The 18,393-nt window shown below is 43.3% G+C and overlaps 1 protein-coding gene across 8 annotated transcripts in view; it reads right to left on the reverse strand.

The window, feature by feature from the left end:
* Positions 1 to 1,578: 1,578 nt before the first annotated feature.
* FHIT (fragile histidine triad diadenosine triphosphatase) overlaps positions 1,579 to 18,393 on the reverse strand; it is a 608,221-nt gene continuing 591,406 nt past the window's right edge. For 6 of the 8 annotated variants that reach the window (XM_074603071.1, XM_074603070.1, XM_074603073.1 and 3 more), the window contains 2 exons: positions 9,413 to 9,516; positions 1,601 to 1,920 (listed from right to left, as the gene is read on the reverse strand). In XM_074603071.1, coding sequence (XP_074459172.1) covers positions 9,415 to 9,516 — 102 coding nt within the window. In that variant the 3' untranslated portion in view covers positions 1,601 to 1,920; positions 9,413 to 9,414. Of the gene's footprint in view, positions 1,921 to 9,412; positions 9,517 to 18,393 lie in introns of all 8 variants that reach the window. The other 2 variants (XM_074603069.1, XM_074603076.1) reach the window with 2 other exon arrangements.

The following is an 18,393-nucleotide window of genomic DNA, read 5'->3' on the forward strand; positions in this document are numbered from 1 at the left end:
ACCAGGACCTTTAGTGCTGTGATAACGGCCGCCTCGTTTACACAAATGAAATCTTCCATACAGCTCGGCACTCATCTGCTCAGCAGCCCCCATGCAAAATGGTTGGCGCAGCTCCCGCTCATCACAGGCTACAGAATTAATACGGAATATTCCATACTTAATAGGAAGCCGCTGAGCATCAGGTTTGGAAGTACCTTGCAAATGTAACTGATGCTCAGGTTTTCCTTTCAGCGCTTCCCCAGCAGCACAACCATTGTCTTCTTTCTTGTGAAATCACAGCTGCTTTGAATATTAAAGCGCAAAAGGACAACCCTTTGTGTTGGCTCATTTTCCAGCATCTTTGACCACCCTGACTACTCACCTTTTCTTCTCTGTCACTTCTTGCACCCTGACCTTCATTTCCTGTTTATTCAGCCCTTGTTCAGGGTCTAAAAAGTGCAGACTCCATCAAAATGTACTTTTCATTTACTCTGCATGGAAAAAGAAATAGCGTTAAAATCTCTACAGTTTTTAAAAGGACTAATGGAAGATATTGGTAGTGACATTGGGTCACGGTAATTCTTTGAATTTAACCGGCTTTTCAGGAGCGATATTTTAACAGCAGCACAGTAAAACCCGGAATCAAACATCAGTAATTTTGCTCTAGTGTTTCTATTTATATTTGACCAGCACAAAGACTTGAAAACCAAGGGACTGAATTCCTCTGCAGTATGCAGCGGCGAGAGACTTGGGGAAAATTATATGAGTTCGCACATTGAGCATTTCCGTACTTCTCGGGCCAGGTTGCAACCATTTAGGACAGCCTATCTTGAAGCAGTTTTATTTGCTCAGGGCAGTGATGACACTGCGCCACCAGGCAGGTGAAGTACTGCCAGGCTCCGGTTTGGACCCGGCCCTGACCTCCTCAAGCCTTCAGGTAGACTCTGCACCCTGCAGCCCCCTCAGCGTGGCTCTTATTGAAAGACTTGGCCTATTTTGTTTTCCATCCTGAGGGCGGGGGACACAGAAAGCTTCAGTTGTCACTTCCCTGCAATTGAAGAGCAAGATAACGGGTGCTCTTTTTGTGCATATCTTGCAGACTCATTTCTTCTCTCTTCCATCTGTTGTTTGACTCTTTTCTCTTTATTATGTTAGCAATCAACAGCCAACCCATGGCGGGGCTCTGAACATGGCATTTCTGGCCAAGGGAGTGTTCCACACAGGTGGCTCCCACTCCGGTTGGTTGCTGCAAGCAGGACATTCGTGCCAGTCTAACCCTAACGGCGTTACTATCCCATTAGCAGCTTTACACGTTCATTGATTTGCAGAAGTGCTTTGTATCACCTTAAGTTCCAGAAGCATTCTGACAATGCATTAAAAGGAAGAGAAAAAGGAAAGGTCTTACAAAGTGTTGTATTTCCTGTTATACTACCTTACCTGACAAAACGGTCGCTCTCCAAGTTTATCTTGGCTAGTCTGTAACAAAGCCTTGGTTTTTATGAATTGTCATACTGCTCAAAGATCTAATTTTTCTATGATGTAACAGCCCACATACAATAACCGAATCTCAAAAAGCACAACATGGAGTAAACACTTTGTAATGTACTGAAACACAGTAGCTACCTGATTTCACTAGCACTTTATTTCAATTTAGGCCAAGGGACAATTCAAAAAGATTTGTTGCCAAGTACACGATTCAGAAAAATATGAGTTTCTACTCAGAGCAATATTTTGAATCAGTGCTGTTAGTTGTCTTAGCTGAAATTCAACCTTGATGATAATCCGAAGGTCCAATAAAATTTTTCATGAAAGAATCCCATATTTGTAGAACATAATAAAATTGTTCAGCTGCAGCTCCAGGGCCACTGAGAACCGGAGAATGAAGTCTTTCTTTCTGGGGAGTTTCTTGTGTCACAGGATGTTTTTCAAACACTTTGTTACCTGAGAAACATCAAACATAACAGATAGTTACATATAATAGCGTATTTGATCTTTGTTAGTAAGACAAAATGTAAGGCTCTTTATTGCTAACGAGTTAGGTGCTCATTAGTGTGTTCCAACAGGAAATGCTAAGACCGATAGGCAAAAGAAAACGTTCAGTCTTAAATCCACACACAGCACATTTCAGCTCCTATTATAGCTTGTGTGATAGAGAAAGGAGAAAATCCTTGCACACAACTATTTTAAAATTATGTATCAGAGGAAGAAAGAAGAGCATTTGTTTGATTTATTATATACTTTTTCAATAAAGTTCACTTCCAAATAGTACTAATGCCTGCCTTTCACATTGTGCTTTTCATTCCTAACTCACAAAGCACCCTCCAAAGGAGGTCAGGATCGTTTTACAAAAAACAAACATGAAGTGAAGCCACCTCTCTGATGTCCCTGAGTAAGACAGCACAGTCCCCAGCTCTGTTGACCGTTAGTCATAGGAACAAAGGATTAGAAAGGGCATCTTGTGTCATCAAATCCAGCTTCTTACTCTTCAAACCATTTTTGCTATAATAATCTCATGCAGGAGTCTTTGGGGTGCACGATCTCTTACGTAAGCTCCTGCAAATGCTCTTTCAAAATCATCATCTCTTGTATATCCTCATCCATCCTGACCCTGCGGTGAGAGTCCACCTAATGCCAAGGTATTACACAGCAGTGATTTGGGACCATCACCCTGAAAATGCCCCCAGCCTCAGACAATGGAGAATGAATGGGGTATTTCTTCCCACGTCTGCTCCAGTTTTATGTACCTCTTGGCGGTTCATCCTAGTAAAAGACCTGTAATAGGTGCTATGACAGACTTGGAAGGTGTTCTGGAGGCAGAGCAATATAAACGCTGAGAGTCTGACAACTGCATCTGTGAAAACGCTGTGCGAAATCCCTACACAAACTCATAGCGCAATCGTTATTGCAGCGTTAACTGGAGGCTTGCAGCAGCCCCAGGTGTTAACACAACCCAGGCATTTGGGTTTACCCCTGCACATGCCCGTCCTTTCGCGGGGAGACTGACACCCTGGCAAACAACTGAGCCTCAAGTACGCTCAGCCCAATACGTTTCCAATGTCCATCGCCCCCCTCCTTTTTCAAATAACTACTACTGGAGGAGTTATTAATGTCTTTCCACCTACACAGCCTAGATACTGAAACTCACACAAAGGCGTCTTTTAAGCTTTGAGGTCACGTTCGAGTTGCTGCTTAGAGTGTCTCCATGGGCAGTTCTATTATGCAGCAGCTACAGCAATAGGATAACACGATACAAACCTTTGCTAATAATTGAGCGTGAAGTGGGCTTTTTGCTTGGTATCTTCAGTTTTGTACCTTCACTTCAGAGCATGTTTAGAGCTGGCTTCAATACTCAGAAAATTATTTCAGCTTATTAAACACAAAGCTGTTAGACGAGGGCACAGCCCCCGAACTTGTTTCCCGGGGCTGGATCCTTGGATCCTTGCTGCTGTTGCGGCTGCAGCTCCCCAACCGCCCACTTCTTTGTTTGATTGTCTTTTCTCACTGAAACATATGTTTCCCCTTCTGATGGCATTTTGAGCAACGGTTTCCATTGTATGCCCGTCTTGACTGACAGTTTGATGGCAGCCTGTAAATGACTTGGCACGTGTTTTGTGAATCTGCCTGAAGGAGGGTCTGGCCACTCAGTAAGTGCATCCTTTCGCAGCTTTCGGGGCAAAAGATTAATGCCATTTTAGCATAGATTTGGGTATAAAAGTCCTCGACCACAGTTGCTATCATCCTTATTTGAAGCTCAGCATTATCCTGTACCTTGACTCTTTTATCCCAGGTCCTGGGACACAGTATCCGTCAGTTATGCTCGGCTTTCCCCATTTTCCTCTCATACAACGCGACACGCATAAATCTTAATGATGAATCAAGAATGGATCAGACTGAAAACACTTGGTATTTGACAGAGAGCCCAGGTAACCATTTGGGCTGCTGGATGTGCAAGTTAAGAGAACACCTGGCTCTCCGTCAGCTTTCTTTGCTAACAGTAACACTTTTGGTGCTTTGCCTTTATGAGGTACAATCTTGTCTGTGTCTCTGGCCATGACGTTTCTACTGCAGCTATAATTACAGGATCCAAGCAGTGCTGTATGGAATTCATGTACTCTTTACAGGTGAATTAAATGGCCACCTACAGGGAAATGGAAGTCCAGAGAATAAGGTGTATAACTTTCAGCACAGTACTACTTACAGCCTCAAAATAGAGCCCTGGAATAGTTGCGAGGGGGACATTATGTTTAGCCTGGCCTCCTACAAGAGGAAGACATTTCAGTTATAACTGTAGCTAACTCTATTGCAGCTTTGTTTTCATAAGAATAATGATATGCTTCAACCAGAAAAACAATCATCCTCGGTTCCGAGGCTGCTGTGCATTAGCACACCGCATTTATTTGGGGAAGTCTTTTGCCCTAAGCCTTCTAGGGTAGGTTTTACTGCTGTACACAGTCGCTGCACCACTTCTGGCTGTTTACATCTTCCCTTGAAGAGATAATTTAACTCCTGTGCATAAACCTTCTCCCTGCTGCAGAGGTGGTGCGTCTGGATGTTTTGCACTTCAAAAATACCAACAAGGGCCAGATTATGTTTGTCTATTGGATTTCTGTTGATATTAACTTTGCTTGCATCCCATTGAAATGTCAAAAAGATTACTTTATATATACTTACTGCAAAAAAACCAGAATTTTGGGTGAAAAAGCATAGACCCTATGATCTGATCCATCTTCTCTTTGCTATTTCCAACTACTTAAAGCATAATGTCACACTGAAACGCTCACTTGGAGTGCTGCATTCTCTTCTCCTGACAGATTGCTATGATGTTTTCCAAGGTGACCTTCATAAAACACGTTTCCTTTGAAGCTTATATTTCACTCTCAGGTCATAATAGTTTCACACAGTCAAGCAAACCGTCCGCTCCTGCTTTCTAATTAATGGTTCTTGGAGGCTTTTGAGTGGGGGATATAATTAATAGCACTTAAGTCTGGAGTGCAGAGAAATCTATAGCTGATTACTAGGATGTGTATTTACTTAGGGATTATATGCAAACAGCTCCTAAGTGCAGCCATGAACAGCTCTCCACAATGCTCTCTGGGAAGTCCCCAGGACCAGGCACCACCTTGAGTCTTATTATTCCAGCGTAAGCACTCAAAAACCCACCCTTCTTATAAAGCAAGGCTCCCGCCATTGGGTGGTCCCTGCCTGTTGTACCCCTCTCCCCCGCTCCCACTCCCTATACCAGCGTCCACAACACGTTGTGTTTTCTATGACTGCGTGGTGATTCTGCTTGCCAACGGGCTGCCTACAGCAGAGGGGCCTCTATTACAGAAAACATCTCTGGCCATATCTCCATCGTCAGTGTGGCACCCACCCAGGAGACAACCCGCTCTGTCGTCCATACTGCCCAGGTACAGCACCTTCAGGGGCAGAGTGGCCGCGCTCTCACTGCACAGCGTGTGTGCCAAATCCACTCCAAGGCATAATCGTTTTGTGTTTTACTTAAAGCACCAGAAATAATGGGAGGGCTTTTCTTACAGTAAAGCAACCAAAGGAGGGTGTTGCAAGCCATCTTGTCATACTTGCTTAAATTATAGGAAAGACATGGGATTGCTCTGGTGCTCACTCTCATGCTTGCAGCATGAATCGTCAGAGGTGCTGGAGGAAAACCAGATGCCAGCCAAATTGCCAGCTTAAATTCCCTCTGGTCAGCTGCTCCTAACAGTGGTAATTTCCCTTCTAAGGTCAATAGAACTGCATCTTTTCACACGTGCTGAGATCTTGGTGCAGAAGACGCAGCTGTGAGGCGTGATGAGTGCTCTTAAAGAATAAGATCGTCTCTCTTTCCCAGTGGGTTGAAAAAAAGGAGTAAAATTCATATTCTTTAACGAAGTTGAAAAGACTGTGTTCTCCAGAAACATTGCTAGACTGGGGATGAAGGGGTGAATTGACACCAGAAACCCTGCACCCCCGTGCAGACCACTTTATCTGCAGAGATTTTAAAATTAATTTTGCATGTTGAATGACATGAAATATTCAGATGGTTAAGCAATTAAAAGCTATTGAATATTTGTAACTCAGAAAGCACTAGGCAACAGAATATCACTGTCAACGCCTTTATGCAAAGGGACATTTTGAAATCGTACTTAAGACTGACTATTTTTCTAATGGCATAAAAGTATTACTTCAGTTATGCATAAACCAGGAAAACTTCTACTGAAACTTGTGCAGCCTGGTTCTTTCTTCAAAACAACAACACAGAGTGAAACTGCCTTTGAAGAGAAACATTTTTCATATACTATCTGAAGGTTAGTAACTCTTTTAATCTTTAGCCTTTTTGCTGGCATGTGTAATTTAAAATGCACAAAACAGACTAGCAAAACACTTACCCAGCTATAGATAGTTAGAAAATGTAAAAGGTGCATCTGAAAATAGGTTTGGAAATTAAGATGCTGCTTCAAATCTTGCTCTTTGAGTTCCCTGTGGATCCACCTCAAACAGGGACCAGTTATCTAACACAACTGACCATGTGACAGCCAACAGGAACGGCTCCTAAAGACATCAAACCTTGGTGCTACTAAGCAAGAGAGTGACTAACTGGGGCAGTTATATATTAAATATCCTTTCCACAGAAAGTTTTTGTTTTCCTTTTCTTGTCCTCCTCCAGAACCACATGAAGTTCTGCCAAACTTCAGCTCTGCAGCCACAGCACCGTGAGCTGCAGAGCCCGCACGAGCTCAGGGTGTTCAGGAAGTGATAAGATGGGACACAGTGGTGTGGGGACTTGAGGTAAAGACTAGAAACACGTGCAAAACACAAATTCACTCACCGATTTCCCTTTCGTCCACTCTAGGCAATTGTACACACAGATACATTATTTTAAGCCAAGTGTCTTCTTAAGGGTGTTAACTTAGCGAGGCTAAATGGGGTTCATTTCCTTAAGCAAGTGGCTGGATGTTTCTGGTCATCTGGGGACTGGTGTGGAAGCACTCACCTGTGGCCACCCAAGCAGCTAAGAGGGATCAGCACCTGCAAGTCCTTCTTGATCAGATAGCCTATAAGTACAGGCAAAAGGTGCTAGTGTACATAGGCAAGTCATATAGGAGTTGTCGCAGTTGGTGAAGGACTTGTGATAAATGTGAGCATAGCTGGGAAAGCTCTGAAACACAGCTCAGTCTGTCCAGGCTAATCTAGCTGAGCTGGGCTTCTTTGAACAAAACACTTAAGTAGAAAAATAATGCATGAGGCCTTAAAAATTGCCATTTATTGGCTCCAGAACACCTACTTTCAGCTCTTTCTGACTTTCCCTGTGCCGCATGAAAAAAATCAAGTCAAATAGCATCCAGGTAAACTTCTAAATGGCGACATAAATCCTTTGTAGGTGAAAAACAAAAATAGCTTTGAAGAAGGATGCATATAACCTTGTTAATTTGCCAAAAGTTTTCAATCTTCATCACTTTAGAAGCAAGGTTAAGAGAGCAGATAAAGGTTGAGAAATTCAGAAGGTGCTCAGATATACCTTTATCTCAGGTTCAGAGCATTAAACCTCAGAAACAAAACAATGTCAGGGAGAAGAGACTGACAGTGATGCCTTGTGTTGGGAATCATGGGTTGGAAGGACTGCCTGTACTAGGTAAAATACTCTCATGATAATGATGCCAGTAAGATTTAATTTACCAGTCTGTTCTAGGAAAGGTAATGACCTTAATATCACGGGGAACTTATCAAGAGGTCATCCCTGCAGACATACAGTGATTTATTTTCATAACAAATGGAAATAAAAGTCCATGAATTTGCTTGCAGGAATGAATTTATACCATCTATCTAGCTTTGTGCTTCCTACCAGAAGAGCCTAAGAACATTTAATTGATATGTGGGGACTTAATTCCAACCCCTTTGAGAACCTCCACAGGAAAGCATTTCAAATTCATTTCTAACCAGACCAAAAAAACCAAACAACCCTCCAAAACCCCACCAAATATATAATGGGGAACAACAACATCACATCGGAATAGGGATGCGACGTTTTATCCTAAGTACTGTTCATTTCCTGCCATGCCATAGATGAAGTACTACGTAATGCCTCTGTTAGTGGGGAAGAGTGCTTACATATGCATTACCCAAGGATACGATCTTTCTGGCTGAGTAATTCATTTTTGACATGCGTATCTCTGAGAAGGTGAAAAGTGAGTGTCTAAATACAAATCCAGCAGCCACTGTGGAAACTTGACTATGCATTCCAAACCCTGCTGCTCCAAGACCCGGAGGATCCCTGGGTTCCAGATGCTGAGGACAAGTTTCCTTCACAAATGGGAGCTACGTGCGTTACACAGCTTTCTCCGTGTCGCTCCACAGAAGCATTCATACAGGTCATTTGACTGGAGAGGACAAGAGCATGGTCATCATGCAGAAAAAAAGAAAAAAAAATGGAAAGGAAAGAGTTCGATGAACCAGCCCAAACGGGGATGACGGAATTGCATGGGACACAAGAGCTGCCACGTAAGCGTGCCACATGCACATGGGGTAGTTTCGCTCAAGATTTCTCAAGCTGGGCTGCAAGCAGTGAGTCACAGGCAGAGAGGAGGGATATTTAAGGGATTTTCGTTCTTCAGAGGAAAAAATATGAAACAGTCAGAAATGACAGAGAAACGAGAGCGCTAGGTGATGGCAAACAACATATGGGGAGCAGGGGAGAGGGAGCTTTTGGCATCATCGCAGCAGCGTACATCCCAGTGTAACTCATATTGATCTCTGGGGGACAGTTCATTTCTGCTGCAACAATCTGGCTTCTGGGACTCCAGGTACAAAATGAAAAACTCTCAATCTCTAGAGCACCAGTGTTAGTGTTTGCCAAGTGTTTTGTCTTTTCTGTTCCTCCCTGCAAATCTTTTTTTTAAGGGCCAGTGGAAAATTTAGCAGAACGGGCAGTTTTCCAGCAGGTTTAATTTTGAAAGTTGAACTGATCAGATGATTTAAGATTTTCCAAATGAAATTAGCATTTGCTTATCCACTCTATAGTCTGAATTCTGCCGTGATTTCGTACATCTAGGTGCATATACATACCCGTGTGCACACAGACACAGCGGTTTTTAACCCCTCATAGAGGTACCAAGGCTATTTTCTGTTCTAAAAACACAGGGAGGATACGTTAGGTTAGACATTCCTCTTAAGTAACTGCTGATGATTCTGATTTCCAGATATCTTCTTTTTTGCTGTCTGGAAACTAAGTGCTCTAGGATGGTGCCGATTTGTTCAAGAGGGAGCATGTTATTTCAGCCACTGTTGGAGTGCTATGTCCCTTTGGAAACAACACGAACGTAAGAGCTTTCATTTCTTTTGTTCCATTCTACATATTCTCCCCTCCGTCCTTAAGAATCTTATGGAAGACTGAACATTTTTGGGTGTTGTAGGAGTAAGTTAATGTGTAAATCATTACCTTTAATTTTCCTGAAAATACCTCTTCAGAATTGCTGCTTCAGCTGCCATTTCTTCTTCCGTCCTCCACTTGTCAGAGGAATCCTCTTTGTCATGTTGTTGCAACTTTTTTGAGGAAGGAAGAAGAAAAAAAAACAAACCAGTTTGTCAATATTGTTTTACAGTTTCATTGTCAAATTTAGGGCATGCCTGTATGCAACTAATCTAACTATTCCGTGTGTCTGCGGGACAGAGGGACCTGGTGATGAAGGGTGAAGGTTACTGGTTTGGAGTGGTAACAGTGGTTAACTGGCTCTGATGGATTTACGACGATAACGCAAGGTGCCAGGGTGATTGGTAGGCAGTGACAGAGTTCACCTTTGCAAGTTGATGGTCAGACACCTTGTCAGTCTTTGATGCAAAGCTGGTAGGTAATAGGATAACAAACACAGGTGTTTTGAAGTGTCCATTACATCCATGGAGTGAGCGGGGAAGAAGCTGCCTGGACACCTTGTCAGTAATTCATGTAAAACTCTCTCTCTGGCTTTTCCTCTGCCCATGGGGCCACCTTTCCCACCAAAGGCCTGTTGTGATAACAAGGCCCTGTTGCAGCTGTTTCCCACCGGCAGTTTGTACCAGTAGTTTTCAGAAGAGATACATTCCCCCCCTGCATGCAAGTTATTAGTCCTTCCTTGCCCTTGTTGAAAGTGAGACACGTCCCTGGTCTAGAAACAAAACCTGTTATTTTAAGCATAATTATATTTCATTGATGATTTACTGGCAAATAGAATGTGCCAGCACTTGAGTACATTTGTACGCATGTCCACTCAAAGAACGCCTGCCAGTCCTCAAGGGAAGATAACATTTACAACAGACTGCAGAAATATTTGAAATAACCGCTTAGATATTGAGATTTCCAGTGTATCTCTAGGTACTGAGCACAGCAGAGATTGTATTAACAGCATCAGTGCTTCTGAGGAATATTAAAATATCGACTTTCTGTTAATGTCACAAAGTTGGAAACGAACAAATTTACACCTTTTATTCCTGGACAAGTTTTAGAACAGAAGATGAGGCAGTGAAAAAACAAAGATGAAGCAATATTGAACCTGCCAAGCAAACTGCTTTACTGTATATGGCACGTTTAGCAATAAACTAGGATTGTTAGCATACGTCCAACTCACAAATACTTTTATATTTGTGTTGTGTTTCTTCTACTCTGAATTTTGCTGCCAGCTATAGTCCTATGTAGTTTTACATTCTGCAGCACAGATTTCTTCTTCCTCAGCAGATGAAGCTGTATTAGAAAGCTATTTCCTTTCATGCCAATACAATCCAGTAGCTGTAGGCAAATTAAAGTGTATTACTGTTCGACTAGTAGAGGACTAATCTTCATTGTTGCATTAGCTCTAGGTGTGTTATAAATCCATCTTGTAATAACGCTACAGAATTATAGAGAAAGATTTAAAAGCCAGGAACTGGTACAGTGTACAGACGCATTCTGTGTGTCCAAGCGCCTGCTCTCCCCCACTGTGCACACCTATACGGTGTACAGGTACCACAGCTGAGCTGGCAATGAGAGGGAGTTATAGGAAACAGCACACATCATCCTGTACTTTCCATGGACTGCGAGCACTTACACTTCACGAGAGGATGCACCAGGACAAGCCAAGTGGTGGTAAATCAATTGTCTGTCTGAGGTGTGAGCTGTTTTTCTAAAAAAGCAATGTCTTGCTCATTCGACCTGGCATCAGCAGGAGATACAGCAGGCAACAGCCAGAAGGCAAGGGAGGGCAGCCCCTGTTCCTCAAGGTCTCCTTGTTTAACCTGCAAGAAGTGCTTTTAGCAACGTGATCTGGCTGCTCTTCTCCCTTGCTATCCTGGTTCTGCGCAACCCCGGTGAGAGCTAACTCCAGGAGGAGACTAGGAGAGTGAGGATTTGACTTGTAGTTTTTATTTCTATTTTCCCTGCTCAAAGAAACTGAAGTGAACAGTAATAAGGAGGCATATACTGAAGTGGCTGTTGTTGTTGTCTAAATTAAAATTGTGTGAAATCGCAGCCCATGGTAACTTCTCAAAGCCAGCAAAGGAGAGGGTTTCTTTTGCTACATAACTGCTAACCTTTAAAAATAATCAATCTTTGACTTAAGGTTAAAACAGATATATGGGGAGCAGCGATGAATTCTGAAACTTGCCTGGAAACCCAACCGACTCCGGCAGCCCCGGCTCCCGGTACCACGCACCAGCCCCAGCCTGGCACAGAAGCGCTCACCGCAGCCGTACCGGGCTCTGCTGCGGCAGGCGGTCACGCAGCGCTCAGACTGAAAAGACGTACCCACGTTTTGTGCACACACTGGGTATGACGAACAACAGACTGTGGTGCTACATCACTGCCACAGCCAATGCATTCATTGTTCAACTGACTATACGTGATTTAAGTGTTAAATTGCTACGTCTACCCACACAGGATCCCAGGACTGTTCTGCATTCAAACCTCTTGCTGTGTCAGTAATTTCTGAAGGGCAATATGCAATTATCACCCCAATGCCACCTAGTTTCTGGTATTACCTAACCACCACTGTGGAGATTTGGGAAGCTGTCTCTGGCAGCTGCCTGCCCTTCTCTGCTGTGCCATTCTGCAGCTCCAGTACAAGCCAAACCGTATTGATAGTCACTTTGAAGCACAACACTTAAATTATGGATAACCTTGCTGGAGGATGTTCTGGGTGCAAAACACGCAGGTTCAAGATCAAGAGTACCAATAAGTGGAACACAAATAAGTTAAGGGCTGCTGATACCACCTCTGTTTCATGGATTCTGCGTGCCACAAATTAATGGAGCCTGGGGAGCACAATGGAGAGCACTCCGGGAGCACATGTGCACCTGTCCTGTTCTTTAAATCTTCTCGTAACATCCGTTAGTGGTCTCCAATGATGACAAGATATTGGGGTCATGGGTGGGTTTGGTCTCACCTGGTTATTTCACGTGTTCTTATGTGAGGCACTTTTCAACCAGATTCAGATATTCATGTGAGGGCCTCAGTAAGGAAGAGCTACTTTATTTTTTTAAAAAAAGAGGCTAAGACAGTCTCCATAGTATTTTGGCTGAGTTGGAAAGCTACTTTAAGGGAAGAAGTACATACATATTTCAGTATTAAATTGTATTGATTTAGAATTCAGGTGGGAAACAATCCTAACACTGGATACATGTTTCTAAGGGGCTTCTGTGTCTTGGAGCGTGTTCATATTCACACACACATGCAAGTCCCAACCGTGCATATGTTTACAAACATCTGACACGCTATTGAAAGTTTGGATTACACAGGGGAAGCAATGCTCTCCTGCACCTGGAGAACACTCCAAGATTCTGCTCACAGCAAAGGGAAAAAATACCTCTATTTGCCAGCTATCCATCTGTAGAAACTAGTGATTTCCCCTTGTTTTTTCCCCATTCAGACAGAAAAAGCCGGAGAACTTGAGCTGACATCCTTACTCAGATAGAGACATTCAAACACAGACAAGCTTGAAGTCCGTGATACTTTCTGTAGAACAATTCTACTTCTGTAAACTCTGAAAAATATATAAAAAAACCTTATCCAGAGGTTTGCCTGACATGATTTTCTGAGAGATATTTGCCCCAGATTTCCCTGGAGAATCTCAATAGAGGTGGAGACTGACTGATCCACATTCTTTCCAAAATACTTTTGCTACCTTCTCTCCGGTTTCTGGGACAGGGCTTCCATATCACCCAAAGGCCCCTAAACAATGACTGCTGCCCTTCTTGCAGTGAACACTTCTAGAAGACGCCGCTCACCTTCAGAATCCCTTCCCTAGCAATGTGTGTGGTTCCAGTTGTGATAAGCAGCTGCTATTTCAAGTGAGATTAAAATAGCACATGGCGAGGTTACAAGAGTCACTTCCGTACAAAACCCTGAAGTAAAGGGGATACGTTTTGCTCAGGGTCTTCCAGGGACACCCATGGTGTGACGAGGCCACTGCCGGAGGAAGCAGCAATGTTACGATAATGTTGGCAAAAGTTGCTCACATACAGACTAAAATATACAATACATTAAGTGAAAGAAAGAAGAATTAGGAAGCTAGCGCAGGTGGCAGTCTATAAAACCTTTTCCATAGAGCTCCAAGCTACTTATAATTTTAAAACCGCCGGTACTTCGCCTGTTTTCGTGAGAGAAAGGGGATGCGAAAGCACCACACCAGATACTGCAAAACTCAGAAAGCCCCAAGTTCTCTGAAGCCAAATGCAAACCTGTTGTTGTATTACAGGAGTGTCTCAGAAGTGCAAGCATTAACAAAAAGGTAAACAACCAGATTAGTGTAGCTCAGATAATCCCGAAAGGAGAGGATAGGATGGGAGAGCATGAACATTTCTTTTAGACAATCTCTATTATGCTAACTTTTTCTTTTAATATTCTGAACAAGCACCGAGACACACATTAGTCAATTCTCTAATCGCAGTTGCCCAGCAAATTACACACTGTATCTGCTCAACATTCTTCAAGCACTAAGACTCTGGTTTATAACTTAGTGCATCTTCTTGCCTTGCAGTACAAATAAAAGCACTATTTCTAAGATATGCCCTTCTTCAAGCAGATCATTACTGATGTCTGACTTCTTGGGCTTCCTGATAAATTATCCTCTTCTTTCACCTCAAGCAGAAAATGCTCTTCCACCAATAATCTATGACTGTCAGTCTTGATTACTTGTAAACAGTGGAGCTCTTTGAATATTTCTGCTTGTGAAAAGCGTTCATTTTCTCACTCATGTCTCCCAGCGCGAGATGCTGACAGACCTGACAGCTGTGCTTTATGTTATTTTATTGAAGTTGTTAGTGCTGCAGAATGGTCTACGTTTTTATCACTGCAATTCTTAAGGGAAACACAATATTGTTTTATGACACTTTCGCATTGGGGAACCTCTCCTTCTTGCCCTTTGTGGAGGAGCCCAGAATTCTCAATGCAGCAGACTAGAGGGGACCTAGGTTTAGGACTGGCTGTTGTTTGAAGTAACATCTATGTTATGGCCCGTTCTACTTATGCCATAACACCAACAGAAAAGCAACCCGTGTTAATACAGAGCACTAGCCAAAGTTACGGGAAAAAAAAGCTTTTACAGTAGTTAGCACTACTCTCACTCTCCATGAATATTTACTGTTGATAGTTAAGAGTTTATAACCTCCGATGCATTTAACTAAAAAAAAAAATCACAGTGATGGAGAGTAATTATGCCAAACTGCTGCAACACAACAAAACTCAACTGCTTAAGTGATTATAAGATATATTATCAAAATCAACAGCTAGCAAAAAAGCCCAAACCAAATTTTTGCCAGCAGTTTGGATCAGATATTAGGCATTACTCAGCTGGTGGTGCTTGTTATTACCAATACACCTTGGGATACCCAGGCATCTTTTCCATACTGAATTCCCACACTTGGGTGCAATCTGCGGAGTGGTATTTCAGCATCAGATTAACAGGTGAACCATGCAGAGGCTGAAAGTCTTGTCTCCTCTCTCCAGCAGCAACGCTTTTCCAGAGACTGGAGACAAAAATAATCCCAGTACTGCTACATGTACCTCCTCCCCCAACTCCCTTACGAACCCAGAGTGGCGTGATGAACACAAACTCACAGCACTTCCCTGCCCGCATTCTTGCACTGCAACAAGCAGATGTGGTGGGGCTTCATCCTGAGCATCCCACCATGACGGGGGGGGAATCTCAAGGACTGAGCTGGCTATGGCTCCTCAGCACTTTGGTGATACTGAAGACCTCCTCCTGGTCCTGGCGGTGACTTCCAGCCATCTGTGCCTCCTTTGCCCTCTTCTCCCTGGTCTTGTCCTCCTTGCTCTTTTCCCCCAGTGCTTTCTTTCCTTTCATTTCTCTTTATATTTAGCCTATATCCTCATAGTGAGACTTCATTTCCACCCCACCCCCCCTTAATGTAATTAAACGTGACATTTACTGCTATTATCTGTAGCTCCTGCTACACTCTATCTTTTCCTCACCCTCTGCTGTCTTGCTGAAGGGAGTGTGAGCTTTTTGGTGGGCAGCCTCCTCTGCCAGTCCTGTCTCCATCCCATTTGCCTTCAGTTGTGGTTTGAACCTCAACTTGACTAGCAATGTGAAACGAAAGGGTAATGGATGAAACACAGTGCAGCTTCTTGGGGATGCTGCGATTGCTTTGCATTGTTGCGTGGACACAACGTGGCCCTAAATCCTGTCTTACCTACCTGGAAGTAACCACCACAGGAGCTCCCAGCCCTGGGTGCGCCCCAGCTGGGTATCCCTCCCTGCAACTGGTCCAGGCAGGGCCTCAGGAAAGGCAAAAACCAGGCAAGGAACAAGCACGACATTCTCCCCCTTTGACCACCCACAAGATATTGTGTTAACACGGTGCAAGAGGCCTGGCTGCCCCCCATCAGCTGCGGCGGGATCAGGACCCATTTCTGAGCTGCCTTTACCATTGCTCCCGCACCAGGCGGTTCAGTGCTTTCCGCATCTCTGGGCCCATCTCCATATTTAATTATAGCTAGAAGACCGCTGTAATTTAATTGCTCTAACTTACAGTGAACACCGCAAAAACCCCCACACCTGCCGACTTTGCTTAAGATTCTATATCATACCAATATCTGCATCTGCAGGAATCAGAAATCCCCGATTTGGGGGTGTTTTTTACTTGCTGCATTAAATCTAGTTATTTAAGGGGATGAAGAAGCAGCCCAAGTTGCTCTCATTCTATATGCAACAGAATTTATTAACTATCTTCTGGAAAAAAAAAATTATTTTACCGCTTTCACATAAAATACACTGCTACCTCACAGCTGCTGCTATTATCCTACAAAGCATAAAATCCATTAGAAATCTCAGTTTATCAAAGCTGTGTTTTAGAGAGTGGTGGGGTTTTTTCTCCTGTTGACTCTGTCTTAGTGACTACAAATACGTTTTTCAGTTTTATTGTTGTGCTTTGGGGAAAGACTTGAACCTCACACTTCACATGGACATACGAGTAACCGCACCCTTTTTAGCAAAGCACTTAGACAAAGAGAATTTTGTGGAAACACACGTAAAGGTTAAGTAAAACCCTTAGGCATACACGTTTAAGTGCTTTGCTAAAATAAACTCTACAAACGCTACTTTCCAACGATTCTGCATACAAGAATAAGAAAAAGAATAAATATAAAAGGCATCCTAAGAAATTTGCTTTTGAAGGTATAAAGACAAGTAAGCCCACAAGCAGAACAACAGTTGTATAGAAATCACATTTGCTATTCGGTGAAATATGTAGATTGCACTCTGAAGAACTCAAATCTTGACAGACTTCCAGTTTGGCTCCAACTGAGATAAAATTCTTGGAAAGTGAGCACATTACAAAGGAGATACTTGAAGGGATATCCACCAGGGAAAGAAGTCCTGCCAAAGACTTGGAGAGCTGCTATTTACAATCTGATACCAGTCAAGGCAAGAATCTATAAAGGTGTTTGGATACATTTTCGTCATGCCCATTATCCTCCTAGTTAGCAGATAATGTTATAAACACCTCTGCAGTCTTCCTCACCTGGGAAGAAAAGGCAGATGATTGTGGGGAGCTTCCTAACGGCGTTTGCTAGAGAGGGCTGCCTACACGAGAGAAATGTGTGGCATCGAGACCTGGGTAAGAAATGGCAATGTCATCAACGTGATAATGTTGGAGGAAACGTTATCCTGTGTGCACAGCCTGCCATGCAACATTACTCATTTGGAAAAAGGCTATTTTTAATCAAGGAAAAGCACTTTAATCAAGGATAGAGTCAGTGATTCAAAAATTTCATGCAAGTGCATGTATTACTTGACTGAAAGCCTTTTCCCAAAAGGTCAGAGCTGCAGAGCGATGTGCATGTCCCGCTCCCAGCGCAGAGATAACCTCCAGGTGCCTGTATCAGGCTGATGTATTCTGGCTCCTGACGCGGGGAGTTTCAGAGTCAGAACTTTCCCTGCTAATCTCCTTAACTTTAAATATTTGCCGTACCCTGAGCACACTCAATAAGATTCATGACATGCCAAGGAAGACACACGTGTGTTAGGGAGGCTGATTTGGTTTATTTGTTTTCTTTGTATTTTTCTGCCAGCACAAAGGAAATCAGCTGCAGGTCCCACGGCATCGTCACAGAGCTGGTTCAGTGCGCAGGGGGACGTGAGTGCGTCCCCATTTCCTGGGGGGAGCTTCACCCTCCTCATCATGACTCTGGGAGCTGCAACAAGAGCCCAGAACGGCCAGAGCAGAAAGCAGATTTCTTCTCTGGGGAATTAGTTTATTCCTATTGAACAAATCCCGCCCCCCCCAACACTGAAATCAAGAAGAAAACATTCAGCCAATGCATCCTGGAGTAACTCATGCTCTGAGTCACTCTCTCCACTGACTGTAGGAGGATTTTAAGGAGACTTCAGATGTCTAGAATGACACATACCGTGTGCTTGAGGCAAACCACTGGGGCTTCAAGCCTGCTTTTGTGTGTGCTTCTCAGGGGACCCCTCACCTGCCAACAGACTTCCCTAGGATGGTCCTGTCTGCTTTCCCTGCGGCACTCAGGATCACGGGACTCCTGGATAAAGCTATATCCCCAGGACGGCCTTTTCCCCCAGGCATCCCTCAAATACTTCTTTAGGTTTCAGCCTTGCATGCTCAAGAGTACCTTGCCTCCGAGACTGCCTCCCCAGGATTTAAGCAGCCAATACCCTCTTGGTAAGTAGGTACTAAAATAGGTTGAGGAGTAAATTGCTCTCATTTAACATTCACTCCAAAAAATACAGCTGCATTTATTATGCAGCATATTGTTTTATATACTGTTTTGTTATAATAAGTCATGTTTAAAATGTCATGACATTTAAATCAACAGCAGTAAGAGGGAAATGCTGAAAAAGAGCAAGATGATCAAAAAGGATTTGAAAAATCCTGGTGAAACCTTATGGGCCAAACACTTTTATTACAGTAAATATAAAGTTCCAAGGGAGC

Source organism: Larus michahellis, chromosome 10 (genome assembly GCF_964199755.1).
Source record: "Larus michahellis chromosome 10, bLarMic1.1, whole genome shotgun sequence".
NCBI classification, from domain to species: Eukaryota; Metazoa; Chordata; class Aves; order Charadriiformes; family Laridae; genus Larus; species Larus michahellis.